The sequence below is a fragment of the Bicyclus anynana genome, chromosome 24, assembly GCF_947172395.1.
Source record: "Bicyclus anynana chromosome 24, ilBicAnyn1.1, whole genome shotgun sequence".
NCBI classification, from domain to species: Eukaryota; Metazoa; Arthropoda; class Insecta; order Lepidoptera; family Nymphalidae; genus Bicyclus; species Bicyclus anynana.
In genome coordinates, this window is record NC_069106.1 from 4,057,112 (window position 1) to 4,077,518 (window position 20,407).

The 20,407-nt window shown below is 34.2% G+C and overlaps 1 protein-coding gene across 1 annotated transcript in view; it reads left to right on the forward strand.

The window, feature by feature from the left end:
- The first annotated feature begins 8,459 nt into the window (after positions 1–8,459).
- The window catches only part of LOC112045388 (equilibrative nucleoside transporter 1), a 69,359-nt gene continuing 57,411 nt past the window's right edge, over positions 8,460–20,407 (forward strand). Inside the window, exons 1-2 of the mRNA XM_052888904.1 lie at positions 8,460–8,653; positions 14,271–14,404. Coding sequence (XP_052744864.1) covers positions 14,305–14,404 — 100 coding nt within the window. The 5' untranslated portion in view covers positions 8,460–8,653; positions 14,271–14,304. The remainder of the gene's footprint in view (positions 8,654–14,270; positions 14,405–20,407) is intronic.

The window sequence follows — 20,407 nt, forward strand, 5'->3', positions numbered from 1 at the left end:
CATTACATTGGTGTGGAAAGAGCTTTTGTTAAGCTCTTGCACTTTCATTACATTGGTGTGGAAAGGGCTTTTTTTGTACATGTCATTTTGTATTTTATTTTAATAATTAATATATTATGTGCTGTCCATCCGTTCTTATATTGCATAGACCATACTGTGTAGCTATTATATCAATGGAATATGTTTTCTTATTCTGTGCAAACTTCAAGACTTGCTTCAAAGAAGCAAACTCCAAGTTTGTCGGATACTATACAAGATTGCTTAATAGGAAAAAACAGGGAGTTAAATTTTAGGACGGCTCACATATACAAATTCTAAATTGCAATATGTTCTATTACAAAATATCTGATATCTAATATGAATCCTTTTTTAATTTAACTTTATGTAGTGAAATGACTTTCATCATATAGGTATTATTTTAATTCAGTAGGTATTTTATATATATTTATAGACTATCAAGTGAATGTATGTAACAGGTGCATAGGTCACAGCTGATTGTATCAATTCAGTCTGAAGTATTATATTCTCTACACTCATCCAATGCCGGGTCCACATTAGTGCCGTGAATTCACGTGCGAATTCACGCCATCAATTCACGGCACGAGTACAGAGCCCTCCACATTCACGGAATGCGCACAATCGTTTAAAACCTCCGCGAAAAGGATGTAGAACCTGTGGCAGCAATAAGTTTGCTGTGTATAGTACCTATATGTCAACAGGCTAGGCTGTCAATAGATTAGTCTATAAATACAAGCCTCGGACGAGAGGGGTGCACTTTTTGCACTTGAGTGCTACAGTACTCAGTAGTACGTGTTACTAAGTAGATTCAGTGTTCAACCCAGAGGAAGTAATTAACGGAGATATCAACAGATCATCAGAGAGTACGCAAACATTACATCGAATGTACAGTACTGGATGTGTATACGTAAACACCCCGCGAAGGAGGCGCGAACCCTTTGTTGCGGGACAAAATACTGACTCTGGTAGCGGAACAGGCGTGAAGGTGCGTGAACCCCACGAAAACCGTCCACATTCACGTTAGCGCCTGTTCACTAAGCTTCACGGCACTAATGTGGAGCTGGCAAAAATATAAAACTGAAAATACTGTCCTTTCAATGCTTAAACAATGTTGTGCAAAGGATTTCTTTAACTGTCATTCATTAGAGTTAATTGTGAAGACAAGAATATCCTAAAAAAATATTTGATCACTTCTATATTAGAAACACACAACACAAAGCACAACAAATATAGTGAATGATATTATATAGATTTACATAAACAAATATAATATATTTGATTAAAACTTAAATTAATTAACAAAAAAATAATAACGCTGACAGTTTCAAGTTTTTAGGTAATCTAATTGTTTAATTAAAAACAGGTTTATTTTAATCAAAATTATTTGTAAGGACTGACAACACACTTTCCCTATAAATGTTAGTTATTTGTATTATTATTTTATATAACATATTTATTCAATAAATAATGATCAACATTTAAAGTATGAGTAATTACTACTAAAATGTATATAAAATTGCATAAAAAATTATATACTTGTTCTAGAGACTAGTTTAAAATGAGAACTCAAGTATATAAGAAGTTAAATCCTGAAAATAATCAATTTCTTATTTTATAATATTTCTATAAATTGCGAGAATTTACAAAAAAGTAGTAAATAACTGAATTTACCATTAATATTAATAAAAAGCAGTAATAAATTATTTTATTAAAATCTAATAAATATAGTTAAAACACTAAGCATTCTTAACAAATCTATAAATATCCCCAAATAACTTCCGACATATATATTTAATGTAACACATTAACGAAAATATGTTTGTGAGGTGCATAACACAAAATAATAGTCAGATTTTTTATTCAGATTCATTTTTTTAACTTTTTCTGACAAAGGCATACTCCAGTCGTTTTCCCTAATACTTTTCCCAAAATCTTAAAAACAAAGAACAAAACCCCAGGATCAGAATGCATAACAAATAAGCGTGTAATATAACAATTTATTCAGAACTAATCATTAACATACATGTATCAGTATACATACATTTTTAGTCATAACCTCAAACAATCAAAGAAGATGGCCCATTTCAGGTCCACTCTTGTAACCTGTATCATTAAAATTTAAAATCTAAATAAGTGAATAAATGTAACTAAATAAAAAGAAATAAATAAAACGAAAACCCAAGTTTTTAAGTTATGTCAAGATCTTGACAGCAAAATCGACTACTGCATTGAAAACGTCATCAATCCGCCATTATTACCCTTAGTAGTGTTGCATTTCTTGGGAGAGAATGAATATTATTTTGAAAGAATTAAAGTAAATTCGTAGTTTTGTTTAATCAAAAATAGGTAAAAAAAAATATTTTCTTTTATTTCCGCCAGGGTACAATGACTGATCCTGGGCTCCATACAATTATGGACCATCTCCTTTTAAAATCCATAGTGAACAAAATTGTTCAGAATGTTCCAAAAATATCATTACTTATTACCTTAGTCATACGAAGGCCCCCTAAACATTGAGACTATAAACATGGACGCAAAAACAAACTCGCATACCTGTATGGTCAACATTAGACTACACCAGATGAATTCAATCCTCAAAGTTATAACCTGCCATTTTAGTAAGTACAGCACGCCTCCCATCGAAGGCACCGTTAGAAGAACAGAAAACATAACTGGCACATCTGTAAAAAATTAAAAATATATAAGCCCATATAGGTACACTAGCTGACGTTGTACGGTTTCACCTGCGTGGTTCCCGTTCCCGTAGAAATACGGGAATAATATAGAGCCTGTAGTTTTCCTCGATAAATGGGCTAATACTGAAAGAATTTTTCAAATCTAACCAGTAGTTCCTGAGAATAGCGTGTTCAACTAAACAAACAAACAAACTCCTTAGCTTTATACATATGTATAGATTAGGAAACCTAATTTTTCCTAACTCCACCCTAGATTAATAGGGTAGTTGACTACTATCAAATTCAATATGAACAATATTAATTTCGTGTAGTACATGGAATATCAATGGATGGTTCCCATAGGATTTGTGTAAAACTGAATTCCATGCGAAGGCGCAGGCATCGGCTAGTCAATTAATAAACGTTAAGCATTTCATAGAAAACTTATTTAATAAATTTTTCCAAACATCAAAATCCAAAGAGTTAGAGAATTCCAGTCCAGAATAATTGGGTTGAGCTGCTATTGGTTGACATTTGTCTATTTCTGTCCACAAGATGATGTACAGGGACCGGCAATTTCACCCACATGGACATCATTCCTTTGCAATTTTCAGAATAAAAGTATATAATCCTGATTTTTTGCAAATGATGCAAAGATAAGTTTTCATTTATATTCAGTCTCTTTTGTTATATTTTTTTTCTCTTTTCTAGTTTATTTTGGGACAGACGCCAATTGTTCTAGTTCTGTATTCAAATATTGTAATAGTAGGGGAGCCGAAGAGGGGATTTTTGCAGTTACTCGAATAGCAGCAGGCTAACATAAGGGAGTAAATCTTGCACGTTGTTGAGTACCTCCGCCAAGTATGAACCTTTAATATTGGTGGGTATGTTTAGGGCAACCAAAAAAAACTTCAGAACTACTCAACCAGCAAGTCAGATAAAGATAAGGTAGGTGAGTTGATAGCTAAAAGGTGTGCATTTCGAAAATCTGACAATTTGAGCATAACATAATAGAATGGGAGGGTTCTAAATTAACAAAATAACAACTATTTCTGTTATCAAGCCACAAGCGCAGTTGATTTTTTACTCATTTTGAATGAACTAACCTCCTGAGTAATTGCTCATGTCTTCTGATGATTTCAGTAAATCTGTAGTTTTTTTCACCACAGCTGAAAGCGAACAAAGTATATAACCATTTATTCTTTCTATCATCTAATCTACCAAATTAATCGATTCCAATGATGCTTTAGTAACTGCAAATTTAACATCCCGGGCTCCCCTACTAAGAGTAAGTACCATAATTACGTTTGCATACCTCTTTCGCTGAGACTGCCCTTTCGGCCCAAAAAAAGTCTAGCGGCTTCTACAATAAAAAGGGCCACCAACACTCCATAATCCTGACCCAACTTAAATTTATTGTGCGTGGTCGCGTCATCATACATTCCACCAATCAATACTGACTTGAGAATTAATGTTCCTAATTCACAAGTTGCAAAGAGTCCGAAGTAAAATGAATTTATATACAAAAGTATTTCGTATGCCAAGCTTGAATTCACCATTGTATTAACAAAACAATCGTTGTAAAGTTTAACTCAGTATGTTAACAAGTCTTCGTAATACGAAATAAATTGAACCACCAGCTATTATTTAGGTAACTTATAATAGATTTAAATTTAAAAATAGAACGAGGAAACAAAAGTCAAACGGAAAGGAAACCACAAACGAGAAAAAAAAACCTCAGAAAAACACTGTCTGACACTCCCTTTTGGCTTTTCTTTTATTCCACAGATCACTATAGACTAGAAATTTATTCCACGCCCACAGATGACAGAACTAAACGTCTAAAATATGCCACAGAACCATCACAGAACAGAGTCCAAAGACTTTTTCCTCCACAGTTTAATAAAATAGATTAATATAGTTTTAGCCATAGATTTAAGAGTCTGTACAAGAGACAACGATAGGACAACCGTATGTTAGAGGGAAATAGACAACAAGACAACCGTCAAACACCATATGGCCCACGGGGCCTTAAGAGTAAGAGCGCGCAATTTAAATACAGCTAATTTTAACCGACTTCTAAAAGGAGGAGGTTCTCAATTCGATTGGTTTTTTTTTATGTATGTACACCGATTACTCAAAGACGCCTGGACCGATTTCAAAAATTATTTTTTTGTTTGAAACGGTATAGTCCCCATTTGGTCCCATTGCCATCATGTCAAGGTCTGACAATGGAATCGTGGAGATATTGAGGAGAACTTTCGAAAATTATATGAGTGTCTAGTGTGTTCGTATACTTTTCCATTTAGTACTTTTAAGCACTAAATTTCATGAAGGTTTAAAATCGATCTGATGATGGAGCCATAAAACAGACGAGGGAACTCCTCGGCGATTTACAGCAGTTACCTTGTGTTTGGGCTTGATTAATTTGTATTAATGAGAACTTTCCACATAGATAGGTTGTAACTGTCATTTAGGGGTCTGATGATGAAGACCAAGGTCAATTAAGGGAACTCCTTAACGGTTTACGGTAGCTATCTTGTGCTTGGGCTTGATTAATTTGTTGCCGAGAATTTGTATTGCTAGTATATAGGCGGTGCTTAGCCGGTGTTGTCTTAATTTAAGCCATTTCTGACAGGACCACATGAAACAACACTGTCTGCAAAATCTAAAGCTATAAGATATTCTCACATGGCTTGAATTAATACAACACCGGCTTAGCACCGCCTTCATACTGATCAGCAGGTATAACATATTATGATGTTATTTTTCACTTTTTAGTTTAGTGGGTACGTTTTTAGGTTTTGAAGTCGGTTGTATTTTTTTACTAAAATTTTTATTATGTATCATATAGTTTTCATGTTAGCACTGTAAAATAATGTGTATTTCGTAGAACAACTAAAGTGGTACAGTGTGCAGTGCCTGGGTGTATTGCATTGTATTGCATTTTACTAAAATAATGCTGTAAATACATAGGAATACCAATACGAAAAATATTAAATACAATTTTAAAATGTTTGTGGAAATATTATAATAATTATTGTTAATGATTTAAGATACTCGTAATTCCATTTCCCGAGAACTTACTTATTTTTAATCCAAACAAATCAGCGTTTTTATGAAGCTATAAATACGATGAAAACGATTACAACAATTAAACATGGATTCTACAGAAACATGACTGAAATAGCATGTAATAAAAATGCGAAGAACGTTGATTTACGATCTCTAACGAGGCAGGTCCTTAACTTCGTATATAATTCATCTGAGATCTGAGATTTCGTACTTCGACAGATGCTATCTATGCGTCTATTACTTCGTTTGTCTACGGGTTGCGGTATATTGCCAGGATGTTCTTTGGTGCCAAGTGTGAACTGCCAAGTCTTCAGATTTAGGGTTCCCAACTTGGTAGGTTTTTTCCTATTTTAGGGAAAATATTATTTTCATATTGCGATGGGATTTTTAGGGAAACCTTAGTATAACGCTATTCAGTCATTCATATTTATTTGTCATCCTGGTGATAAACATTTACGGCCATATTTATAAACATGAATTAAAATTTAAGCATCAATTTACTTCAAAGTTAAGAAAACTTTAATGAGTAAGTGATTACTTTTCGTTGTGGTAAATTGATGTTTTTTTTCATTCATGTTTTAAATATGGTCATCAGCTTATTTCCTCAATTCCTAATTGTAGAAAAATTGAAATTAAAAACTAATGCGCGTATGTTAGCAAGAGGCATAAAAAATGTCGGTTGACGAAGTTTCTCATTCTCACACAAGAACCTGGACCACCGACCACGTGAATACTCAAAGCCCTTCAAACGTACGAACATATTTAATTTAATCCTTTTAAGGCCATTTTAAAAGTGAAATATTAAAATATTTAAGCAAAACACGACTTAAACTGTGCAAATTGTAGACTATCCACTTTTATTTTGAAAAATTCAAGTTTTAAATCATTACAAACAACTTGCAACGAATAAATATATTTTATGTATAATTATTCATAAAACGAATAATAACAAAAATATCGATTTGTCAAAAATACTAACGTAAGTGGTCGCGTGGACTACATATGTAATCCATCACACTTTGCTGCACTCATATCCTGTGGTGCTTATGCGACTCTGAACATGTCTCATTTTTTTTATTTAAATATTTGTTACCGCATAACTTCGTCATTTCTAAACAAATTTTAAAAATTATTTTTTTGTTTGAAAGAGTATACTTTCAGATTGGTCCCATTTAATTTTAGTGAAAATTAAATGCTAGGACACACTAAATACAGAAAAATAAAATCACAAAAATAAACTAAAAAGCAAAAAATAACATCTTATTTTTAGCCGATTAAATCATAAACTTTTAGGATTTAGAGACAGTTCTTTCCCGAAGTTCTTTCAGAAACGGCTTTAATTAATACGTCACTGGCTTGGAATAGCCTTCAAAGTGATCATACGATGTTATGTCTGGGTGGACTACATAATTATGTAATCCACGCGACCACTCCAGGGCTGTTTAAGAACATTTGAAAAAAATGTCAGTAATTTATGTGTATTTATTTATGTTTTTATTTTACGGCGATTTTCAAGTATACTATTGGGCATTCTAAGGGGAAAATATTTTAAGGAGTTGGTAACACTATTTCGATATTTATAGACCGATTACAATATTGCCAACACTTAGCAAGGTCTTTGAAAAAATCATATTAAATCAACTTTTATGTCATTTTAATTTAAATAACTTGTTTCATCCTGAACAGTATGGTTTTACAAAAGGTAGCAATACAACTGATGCAGGGGCTAAACTTTTAAAACATATTTATGAAGCATGGGAAAGTTCTAAGAATGCTATTTTTGTGTTCTGTGATCTGTCCAAGGCGTTCGATTGTGTTGATAATATGACCATAACACCCTTCTACTCAAGTTAAGCCACTATGGCATTAAAAGTGTTGCACTCGATCTCATTGCCTCTTATCTTAGTGATAGAACACTAAAGGTAGGTATGCATAAATGATATAAAGTCGCACGGTTCCACTACCAAAATGGGCGTCCCACAGGGTTCAATTCTGGGTCCTTTTCTATTCTTAGTGTACATTAACGATTTACCATACCATGTCAGAGGCATATGTGAGATTGTACTGTTTGCTGATGAGACATCCTTAATTTTTAAGACGGACAGAAATAAAGATAACTCTGACGACGTAAACCGTGCCATATCGCATCTGTTGAATTGGTTCACTGCAAATAATCTACTTTTAAATGCCAAGAAAACTAAATGTATTGAGTTTTAATTGCCAAATGTTATAAAATTAGATAAGTCTATAATGATCGATCCCCAAGATCCCCAAGACTGTGATGGACCTGCCAATGCTTAGCTTTAAGCAATGTGTTAAAAATATTTACTTAGGTTACTACAACATTGATGAGTTCCTTAAAGATAAAAGCGCTTGGAGGCCATTGGATCAGCTTTCACCTTCACACAAAAAGTAAAACTATAAGAAATTGTAATGTTATCATCAATTGAAAATTATAATACTGTATGATTTTTTAAAAAGAGCAACTTTCGAGTTTCTTGCCGGTTTCTTCTCAGTAGAACCTGCCTTCCGAACCGGTGGTAGAATCTTTACAAATAAATGATTATTGATTTGATTTTAATTTAGAATAGAAAAGCAAAGAGTAAATCTATTTATGGGAAATAGAAAAGAGAATGCAGGGATCACAGAGTTTGACGTTTGTGATCACAGAGCACAGAGAAGCGACTAGCGCTAGCGTAGCGAGCATAGAATAAACGAAAAGTGAATTACGACGTTATTGTAGGCGGTCGTTTATTAGTTTTATGTGCACGTGTAGTTTAAATTAAATAACCTTATGTACGATTATGTGATAAAGTTTAAAGTTAATGAATAAAGAACAGACTTTCAAACATTATTAACAATTATGTGCGGTGTTTAATGTTTTGGTAAGTATTGTCTTCATCTGATAGTGCGTGTTTTAAAACGACCACGCGTTTTGCGTAGCATGTTTTAAAAAAGGTGTTCTTTTTTTAAAAAAATATTGTGATAGTAAGTAAGTTTTAAAATTTTCACATGAATCACGAAATATACATTTTAATTAATATATTTTTTTGTACTGTTTTTGCAAGGTAACTGTTGCTATGATGCCTGTTAAGTATTTACCGTTCTTGATCCCGTTTCGTTGTTTTTTGCTAAGGGAATTGTTAATTATTGTAACATTTTATAACTTTTATAGCAGTAGTCCTCTCTACTTCTATATAATGGAAAAAAATCACATTTTTTTACAACCGTAATAGCTTTGTGACTGAAATTTATTGTTTATCTAGCGTACGCCCGCGACTTCGTCCGCGTGAAATTTAAGTTTTCACAAATTCCTTTAAAACCATGGATTTTTCCGGAATGAGAAGTGACAAATTGGTTCAGTTGTTGCGGCGTTAAAGAGTAACAAACATCAAACCAAACATCCATAAAAACTTTTGCATTTATAATATTAGTAGGTTAACAAATTTTATCACAATTATTATAAATATTTAAAACCTGCATACAAAATGCAGGGTAGATATATTTTTTAATGCAGTTGTTTTAATGGGATAACATGTTAATGTACTGATTTTCATCTTTCTGATTGGTAGGTTTCCAAATCTCTTACATTTTTGTCAATTGTTTTGTTAGTTAGCACCTGCCTCCTGATCTAATTAGCGCCCACCTGGTAAACCATATTTAATCCATGAAAATAAAATAGATATTTGCTTGTATGTAGTTTTGTCATTTGTCTATTTCTATTCACAATATTTTGACCAGTGCTGGAAATTATGCCCTGGAGTTAGTGTAAAAATCATTATCTATTCTTCCTTTAAGCTGCTTACAGACAAAATGTCTCATCAGTCATCATGCGCTTTATTACAACAATATTTTACTTATCTTGCTCACAAGATTACCTCCATGTGAAAAACTCTGATTCATCATAATAATCAATGACTTGGCAAACAATCTAGAAGGAGATGGCAGCCTGCTTTTTTGCAGACTGAAACACAACAGTGTTTGAAATCTAGCCAAGAAAGATAGCTAGAATACAGCATAATGGGAGATTTGTTAATGGACTTACTCCTTCTCGCTGGGGGCTCGAGATCGTTGTGCTTGTAGGTCCATGCAAGAGGCCTATGTCCAGCAGTGGACATTTATCGGCTGACAAGGTAAGGTAAGGTACTCCTTCTGATGACCCTAACCTCTAACCAACAGACGAATAGCTCAATGTTGAATGACAGATTGCCGAGTAACAGTATAAGAGAAAGGAGAAAAAAAAAAAGAAAATCATAATAATCAACTATTATTGTTCCAATAGTCGTTTTAGTCAATGGTCATAAAGTGAAAAGCTTTGAGCAATACCTAAAGAAGCTTTCACTTAACTGTTGGATCAAGAGTTGGATACAGAAGGCAGTGATTCTTGACACAGCGCTTATTAAAAGGAGGTTTCCCGCTCTGGAGCCCTGACCACCGGTTGCTTAGCTACTAAAATATCCCGCAGTGGGAGGGTTTTGTTTGTTAAAAACTGACATTGTTAAAAATTAAAAAAAAGAGAAATAAATAAATGAGGAAATAAATTTAATTAAATATTTTATACTATAGATATACCAACAAAATGACTGCAAAAATAGAGCTGAATTTAGCTACTCCACTAAGCACGCACACACACAATTGTGTGTTTAATACTGTTAGATATTCATGTAAATACAGTATTTCACTGAACACAGTTCCTGAACACACAACTCGACATTGGGTATTTTTTTTTTAAATAACTGTCATTGTTTGCTATGTGACTTAATGAAATTGGGATAATAATTAGCTATTTTAGTTTGCCTCAGTTTTGATGCACTAGTGACTTACCTATCTCTATTATAAAATCTTTGCCTTATAACACATCCTGACCTTTGAATGTATGCAAAGAATTATGACTCACATAAATCTACATTTGAATATATTTACAAGTAATTTGTGTCTATACACATACTTAAGTGACAACATTATGCAGAGACACATTCTATAACATATTCATTAGCAATGTATATTTGCAGTGGTGTGCACAAGGTTTTTAACTAGGGTATGCACAATTAGTAAACATTGCAAAATTCCTTGTCCAACTAACTATTCTGTGGTCCAAGATTATTTTTGTATTGAGTCCTTAGGCAGTGCATTTTTGCATCTATGAACACGCCACTGTATATTTGTAATTGCCTTATTCATCCAGTGATTATTATCATCTTCATTATATCAGCCGATGGAAGTCCACTGCAGGACATACATAGGCCTTTTGTAGGGACTTCCAAACATCACGATCCTGAGTAGCCGTCATTCAGAAAATCCCTGTGACTTGCTTGATGTTGTCAGTCCACCTGGTGAGGAGTCAACCAACTGCATTTTCTAGTATGGTATAGCCATTCCAGGACCCCAACATCCATCGGCTCTTCAAACTATGTGCCCCGCCCATTGTCACTTCAGCTTTGCGACGCGTTGAGCTATGTCGTTGACTTTGGTTCTTCTGTGGATCTCCTCATTTCTGATTCGATCACACAAAGATGCTCCTAGTATAGCTTGTATCATCGCCCGTTGTGTTACTCTGAGCCTTCTTATGAGTCCTGGGTTTCAATCTTGGGTATTAGTAGTTAAAGAATTTAACATCATCACTCTAAACCAGCCAACTCTTGGATCAGCATGGTGGGTTTAGGCTACATGTCCCTGTCATATAAGGCAGGCATATGTGTATGTATTAAATTAGTATTGTGATAATAGCAAAAAATAATAGGAAACATATTGTGTTTAATTTTAATTTTCACTATTGTTTATATGTTAAATCCAAATATCGAAACTGTGAAATTCTAGAAAATGTAGTATTCAGTATCTCTGTAATAATTCTTAAAAAATAACAGCTAAGCTTACTAATTTTATAAAAATAAAATCTTTATTTAAAATAAAATAAACACTTTTATCCAGTTATTAATATTATATAAGAAATCTACAAAATGTATCATAACTCAGTGTCAAAAAATAATTTTATTAAATTTACATTTTACTTCACACTTCTACAATTTTTGAAAATGAGTAAGTCTGTTGAAATCTTTGATAATTTAATTCACTTAACAATTGAATTATGATCTGATAAGTTTTTGCTTATACTAGTGTAATATATATTGATAATAATTAAGGCGTTAAATTATTAATTTGAGTTAGCAACTCATAATAAAGTGATAGCATTTTTATTTTATCAGTATTAATATGTATTTGGATCTGCATAATCAGAGATCTGTATCATATATTTTAATATGTATATGATAAGTCTGTCTCAGTCAAACCTGAAGGCTGACAGTTTGTCAGTCCATGAGCATGTCATAGATGCCATGGTAGCTAATTATGGAGTTTGGACCATAGTGGCATTTAAAGGTAGCCAGTTTTAAGGGTTAAGACCCTTAACTGTTCCAAACATTATGAAAAATATGCCCCTAATCATTAGGCTAAGTGCCCAAAGATTGATTTGTGGCAATAATTAAAAAAAACAATTAAAAAATGACTTTAAAAATCTGGAACCTCAAAAGCTGTCGAAGATCTTACAATTACATTTGTTGGCAGCTTTGTGGCATTGCTTCAAAAATAATATTAAAAAAAAGTATTGAAACCTATTACTTCATAAAGCTGACGAAGGTCTGGCAATCACAGCCTTGTTTTTGAGAACAAACTAAATTTGAAGTTAATTTCATTTTATGTTTTGAGCTGCAATTTACATAAATTTATTTACATAATCATAATCTACAGGTTAACCGGTTGAAAAATATATAATATAAGTAAAATAAAATAAAATCTGAAACTAAAATCATTAATTTTAACCAATGTTAAAATAAATCTTATTCTTATTATTTTTCGTGATTTAAACTTTTTAATCACGAAAAATAATAAGAATAAGTGGCATAATAGATTAGATTAAAATTAAAAATGTTGACAATTGCTTATTTTTTTCCCACTTCCCAACGCAGTGGTACACTATAAAGTGGTGGTATCACATCTAACCAGTGGGTACATTGACGCTTTGCTAAAACACACGCAGGCTTGTACTTGATCAGTCTGTGTGCACCTGAGTCTTGCTACATCTGAAAATAATCAACATAATTTAAATAGACAAAAATATACCATTAACTAGCAGACACCTGTGATTCCATCCGCGAAACTCGATGTAAAATTTCTACCCCTATTTCATCCCTTCTATTTATATTTTGGCATGTTTTATATACAGGATGCCCCGTAATCTATATATATAAAAGAAAGTCGTGTTAGTTACTCCACTTATAACTCAAGAACGGCTGAACCGATTTATCTGAAAATTGGTAGGGAGGTAGTTTAGAGCCAGGAGAAGAACATAGGATACTTTTTATAAAAAAAAAAAACATTAAATAAAAGTCCGGTTTTCCTTCCTTCCACAAACCGATATCCACGGTTTTGCATTTGTTGAAAAGGTCTCGGGCTCCGTGAGGTTTATAGCAAAGAAAATTCAGGAAATTTTCAACGTAAGGTAGGGGTAGGGTAAGGGTAGGGTAGGGTAGGGTAGGGGTAGGGTAAGGGTAGGGTAGGGGTAGGGTAGGGTAGGGGTAGGGTAGAGGTAGTTGAAAGTTTACATCGAGTTACACGCGGACGAAGTTGCGGGCGTCCGCTAGTTAATGGATAAAACGCAAATGGTAGATACACCTTTATTATCTAAAACTAATTACTCGTCACTAACAATAACACGCCACTGCTCAGTCTATATTTCTTATAGAAAACCTAAAGAGTTTTTTCTTCTTCCTCTTAGGCCTATTTCTGCACTTGGTAACAATGAATGCATTTAATACACCAGTTAGATAATATATTTTTAAAATCTGGCACATAAGGTTGAAGTTGTTATCAAGCACATCTGAACGTTATCAGAAATTTTATCTGACGTTATGTAATCCCAAGTTTATTACGCCTAAATAGATACCTAGTAACTAGATAGGTTTGACAAGTTTATTAGTGAACAAGTTTATTACACAAAAAAAAACATACAAAAATACTAAAATTCAGAACATGAACGATTATTTATTGTTTATATATAAAAAACTTCAACCCCTTTTTAATCCTTTAAATTGAGATTATTTTTAGAATTTTTTTGGTAGTTTACATACCAATTTTTACAAATTTTACTTAAAAATAAAAAAAAATTAAAAATACAATTGAAGGACTTTTCATACAAACTTTCAACCCCTGTTTCAAACCTCATTTTATTTTCGCGACAAAAAGTATCCCATAACCTTTTCCATATTATAGTCTCAAATCGTGCCTTTCATCCAAATTCATTCAGTGTGATGCCCGGTCAACAAAAAGCACGGACAGACAGACAGACAAAAAATCGAATACAAATATTTTAGCCTTCAGTATCGATTATATTTTTTCAAAATTTCTTCAATGTACAGAATTTGACCTGTTACAGTTTTATTATAAGTGTAAATATAGATAAATAGATATAAATATAGATAGATAGATATAGATATCGTTTGTTTACAGAGGCGCGAGCACCACAGATGCCAGTGTCGTGTTTATGATATTGGGCGCCATGGAGATGTCGCACCAGGGCGGCACGGAGGCCGAGAGCCTTCTGCGAGCGGACCGGGGCGCCGTGATGATGCCGCCGCAGCGACGTGAGTACCTTCATCATTCTCATCATTATCGTATCAGCCGATAGACGTCCACTGCAGGACACAGGCCTTTTGTAGGTGTAAGGACCCTCGTCCTTACTGTAAGAGAAGCTAAACACTTCATCTCTAAACTGGTAAGGCAAGCAGACCGCGCACGACCACTCAGGTCGAGCGCCGGTGACAGACTGACTCATTGCCCCCCCATTGTTACCAACTCTCCAAAATATTTATCCCTAAAGTTTGTGTCAAAAACCCCTAAAATCGCCTTAATAATTGAGTTGTCCCCCTAAAAATATAAATTCATAATCATTTAGAAATAATATGCTGTAATATGTTTCAAAAGTCTATATTTAATAAAGACAAAATATTTCGTCTTTATCTGAAGATTCAGATTTTTTGAAATCATACATGTTGATAATGAATAAATATTTTTTTTTTATTCGATGAAAATTGCCACCAGTTGCTTCAGAGTGGTGGTAGAATAACATATTATATGTTATAAGTCGCTAGGTCAAGAAAGAAATATTAAAATTATCATCAATTTAAAAATATTAAAGAGTCAAAAAATCCCTGAAAATACCCCTAAAAATTTCAGACCCCTAAAAAAATCCCATTTTACTTATTTGCACCCTAAATCTGGGGGGGAAAACCCCTAAGTTGGGAACCCTGTATATGCCTCCACTACCAATGTACATGAGATAGTGTATGTAGTATTGTAGGTATCTATTTAGTATACACAAACACTACAGTAGGGACTTCCAAACATCACGATCCTGAACCGCCTGCAGCGAATACCTGCGACTCGCTTGATGTCGTCATTCCACCTGGTGGGCGGTCGACCAACACTGGGCTTTCTGGTGCGAGGCCGCCATTCCAGCACCTTGGGACCAGCGTCCATCGGCTCTTCGAACTATGTGCCCCGCCCATTGCCACTTCGGCTTCGCGACTCGTTGAGCTATGTCGGTGACTTTGGTTCTCAGATCTCCTAATTTCTGATTCGATCACGCAGAGATACTCCGAGCATAGCTCGTTCCATCGACTCAGAGCCTTCTTATGAGGCCTATCTATACTATCTATACTTAATATTATAAAGAGGTAAAGTTTGTAAGTTTGTAAGTTTGTCACATTTTTTAAATGGGGTAATCTTCGGAACTACTGGTCCGATTTTAAAAATTCTTTCACCAGTAGAATGCTACGTTATCGGGGAGTGCTATAGGCTATATTTTATATTGGTATCATATATATTCGCCGAGTTAACACAGTTTTTGTCATAGAGGTCGGACCGACAATCCTCTTAAGCAGACTTATTCGCATGCGCTGCCTTAACCATTGTGTAAAATTGAAATTAATGTATGGAGGCTTTATGTATCTTTAAAAGTTCTACAAAAAAGTCCGCGACACCATATATCTATCTTCTATATATTAGCAGATATAGTACCTTTTGTGTTTTAAAAATTATTAATTTTATATACTTAGGTTTACGTCATTATTTATACAACTAAACTTTAATCCTTATTAAAATAAATTATTTAATAATCACAAGGATATTATGGAGATAAGATTTGCCTTTTACAGTATGTTAATTACTGAAATAGTTTCGGAGATAATACAAAATTTCTAAAAGACCGCAGAAATTCCGCTATATGACGCCCGGCGCTTGCATTTACGTAGCTCCCGTTCCCGTGTGAATATGGGGATTAAACATAGCCTATGACACTCGCAAATAACGTAGCTTTCCATTGGTAAAACAATTTTCCAAATCGGTCCAGTAGATCCAGAGATTACCTCCTACAACCACACGAACTTTATCTCTTTATATTATTAGCATAGAAGTCTCTATTTCTCTTGGTCATACCACCATTCTCGAATTACTGGACCGATTTTGCTAAGGGTAGGAGTAAGATAGAGAAGTTACAGGGTAGGGTAGGGTACTGGTAGGGAAGCGTAGGGGTAGTGTAGGGGTAGGGTAGGTTTAGGGCCGGGTTTAGAGTAGTGGTAGGGTAGGGGTAGAGGTAAGGTAGTGGTAGGGTAGAGGTACGGGTAGGATAGGGAAGTGGTAGGGTAGGGGTAGGATATGCGTGAGATAGGGGTACGGGTGGGATAAGGGTAGGGTACGGGGAGGGTAGGGGTAGGATGGGGGTAGGGTGTAGGTAAGGTAGGGGTAGGGTAGGAGTAGGTTTGGGGTAGGGTAGGGGTAGGGTGGGGGTAGGGTAGGGTAGGGTAGATGTAGGGGTTGGGTAGGGTTGGGTTAGTGGTAGGGTGGGGTAGTAGTAAAGTTGACATCGAAATTTACGCGGACGAAGTCGCGGGCGTCCGCTAGTAGTTTATATACAACGATCAAAGTTTTCTGATATTTACAAGTAAAAGCTATAGTTTCTTTATTAAATTACACACTTAGGTCTTGTAGATTCGGAGAGTAGTAGATCTTATAAGGGTAAATACGTACTAACATACATACATACGTACGTCAATCGTAAAAATACGTGTACTTAGGAAATGTTTCTCGTAAGTCATCGCTTTGTGGAACGAATGAGCTGATTTGGCAGTATTTTTAATTATTATTTTTGGAAATTTAAAATTGGAAAGATGCCCGGAAAGTTCAAGGAAAAACTGAAAGTTATTTTTCTTCAGAATTTATCTCCAAATAGGAGCTGTGATAGCCAAGTGAATAAATGTCCTCTGTCTCCGATTCCGGAGGGCGTAGGTTCGATCGCTGTCCGGGGCATGCACCTCGCAACTTTTCAGTTATGTGCATTTTAAGAAAAATAACACGTGTCTCAAATGGTGAAGGACAAACATCGTGAGGAAACCTGCATACCTGAGAATTTTCCTAATTCTCTACGTGTGTGAAGTCTGCCAATCCGCATTGGTCTAACGTGGTGGACTATTGGCCTAACCTTTCTCATTATGAGAGGAGACTCGTGCTCAGCAGTGAGCCGAATAGTTGTTAATAACGTGCCAATAGCTACGTGCTCCAAACATATCGTTTCGTATTACAATGTATTTACAGATTGCAGCAATGTAATGTGAGATGGATGTTTTTTAAACAATTTACTGTACTTTTCCATTATTTATTAGTCATGAGTATCTACTTAACAACCGTTTGGAGTCTACATCTAAAATTCAAATTATTTACAAAATATTGTTTTATTATATACCTAAATGAAAATATTTACAAAAGTTAATTCTACATCAGGAATAAGTTTTCGTGCATCGCAATATAACTTAGTAGCTGACGCCCCGCGGTTTCCCGCGTAGTTCCCGTTCCTGTGAGAATACGGGGATAAAATATAGCCTATCAGTGGAATTCATAGACGTAGTAGGGGCACCCCCAGGGGATCATTCAGCCGCTGAGTGTTGAATTTAACACTTAGCGGGTGAATGATCCCCTGGAGGTGCCGACTAGATCGTGAGTGTAATTAATAATTTCATGACATTCGGGGGTTTTTCAAAATTTTAAATTTTATGTTATTGAACAAATTACTTGATATCTATTCTAAAACTAGCGGACACCCGCGACTTCGTCAGCGTGAAAATTAATGTAAACTTTCAAGAACTATTAGAGTTTGAATTTTAAAAATTTTTGAATCCCATTATATTTCATATATTTTTTCATGATTTATGAACAAAAGTTTCATTTGAATTCATTCAGTAGTTTCAGCGTGATGCTCGCATAAACACGGACCGATAGACAGACAGACAAAAAATCGAAAGAAAATATTTTTAGCTTCAGTATCGATTATATGTATAATGCCCTCCAACAAAGCTTTTAAAAATATCTTCAATGTACAGAATGTACAGAATTCGTATTACAAGTATAGATTCTAGATGGCGCTGGCGTCCTTTATGCCACGGTAACGTTTGGTGTTACAAATGGTATAAGTAAAATCTCAAATTGTGAATAAATGTATAGAATTCGACCAGTTTTATTATAAGTATAGATTACTTCACGTATAATTCCTCCACGTAGTATTCTTGTTATCGCAGTCTCTTTCTCAACAAGGGAATATGTATAACGCTATCCTTGTTTCGTGTTACTAGCTAACCATTAACCGTTGGATACGAATACGTGACTAATGAATACGTCAGAGCTAATCAGTTGCCGCGGTTTTGAAGCTTTACTAGTGGACTTAGAGCTTGCATAGCCAGACATACTTCATTTTTAAAGGCTGAAAGTTTGTCTAAAGGTATATTTTCGTGAAGGCTGAAGTTTTTTCAGAGTTTCGTGTTACTAGCTAACCATTAACCGTTGGATACGAATACGTGACTAATGAATACGTCAGAGCTAATCAGTTGCCGCGGTTTTGAGGCTTTACTAGTGGACTTAGAGCTTGCATAGCCAGACATACTTCATTTTTAAAGGCTGAAAGTTTGTCTAAAGGTATATTTTCTTATAGGCTGAAGTTTTGGCAGCGTATGATATGCTTCTATTATACCAATTAAGGAGTTGAAGTGTGGTCTCAATTTACAATTGCTAATAAGTATGTGATGGATTGTGCAAAATTCCAATGGAAAAAAAATTCTAAAGATGCACGGCAGCGTAACAGCCAAGTCCGTTTTAATACCTGTAACTGCGTAAAGTTTCGTTTTATGTAGCAAATCAAATTAATTTATTTATAGTAGGTAGATAAAGCTATGCAAGCAATTTCTCTGCAGTATATCAATTAATTACTTTTCATAATAAAATTCCGCAAAATAACGCCTGCTTCTATTTAATAAAAATACCTAAATAAAAGTAGACCAATTAAATATTTATTTTTTGTGTGGATCAAATCTTAAAAGCTAAATAATTATAATTACAATGCGCTTCGCTACGGCCGTCACCCTGAGGTCAAATTCTCTACATTGAGAATATTTTGGAATTTTTTGTTGGAGGGCATTATATAATCGATACTGAAGCCAAAAATATTATATACCTATTTTTATTTTTTGTCTGTCTGTCCGTATTTTTGTTGACCGGGCATCGCGCTGAAACTACTGAATGAATTCAAATAAAACATGGCACGATTTAAGACCATAATACGAAGATAGTTATAGGATACTTTTTGTCGTGAAAATTGAATCAGAAGGGGGTGAAACAGGGGTTGAAGGTTTGTATAGAAAGTCCATAATTTCTGAAGTAACATTTGTTAATGTATTAAATTAATAAGCATCATGTGCCTGCCATACCTAGTAGTAGGTATTTCTCAGACCAATGCAAATTAACAGAAATGGGTAAAAAGGGGTAGATTGTAAAATAGCAGATAAAGAAAAGAAGAAAGAACTCGCCATCCTGACAAAAACGTCAAGTTTATGAGGATGGCTATTTATGTACCTAATTATGTAACATTTTTTGTTTTTTGTACAATAAAATAAAAAAAATAAAAAAAAATATTTTCGGTATTAGTTCCCGATCAAACGTTGCAAAAAACTCCTACTCTTTTAAAATATCCTTTACAACTATACAATACGTTGATAAAAGATTTCGATTTTCTACCTGGATCAATTCTGTAGTTAGGGTTGCCAACCGTACTATAATATATAGTATTGTACTATATTTCGGATTCCCGTACTATATACTGTTAATGAAATATAGTATGTAATATACCTATTTTCAACAACTTTACAAACAAACATCATTTATTTTAAAACTTTATGAATAAAATTGAATATTCATCGAATCCGAACAATAATTTTTGAAAAATGTAATAAGTGTAAATAAATATAGTTTTTATAAAAACAAATTTGTTTTTCGCTTGTTTCGTAAATTACTATATTTTCTTTAAGCGTACTATATTTTTTATGGCTAAATCTGAAAAACACTATATATTTTTTCTTAAGAAATGTTGGCAACCCTAGCTGTAGTGCTTTTTAAGAAAGCGTGGGCTCTTCCTATACATAGTTCTTTGGCTTTTTTTCACTAGCTTGGGTGTGACTTTCACTGGAACCTGTTTTTAGGTGCTATGAAGTCACGCTTTTTGTGTTGTTTAACACAGTGCAGCCTTTTTTGGTATCGCGTTGCTCTTT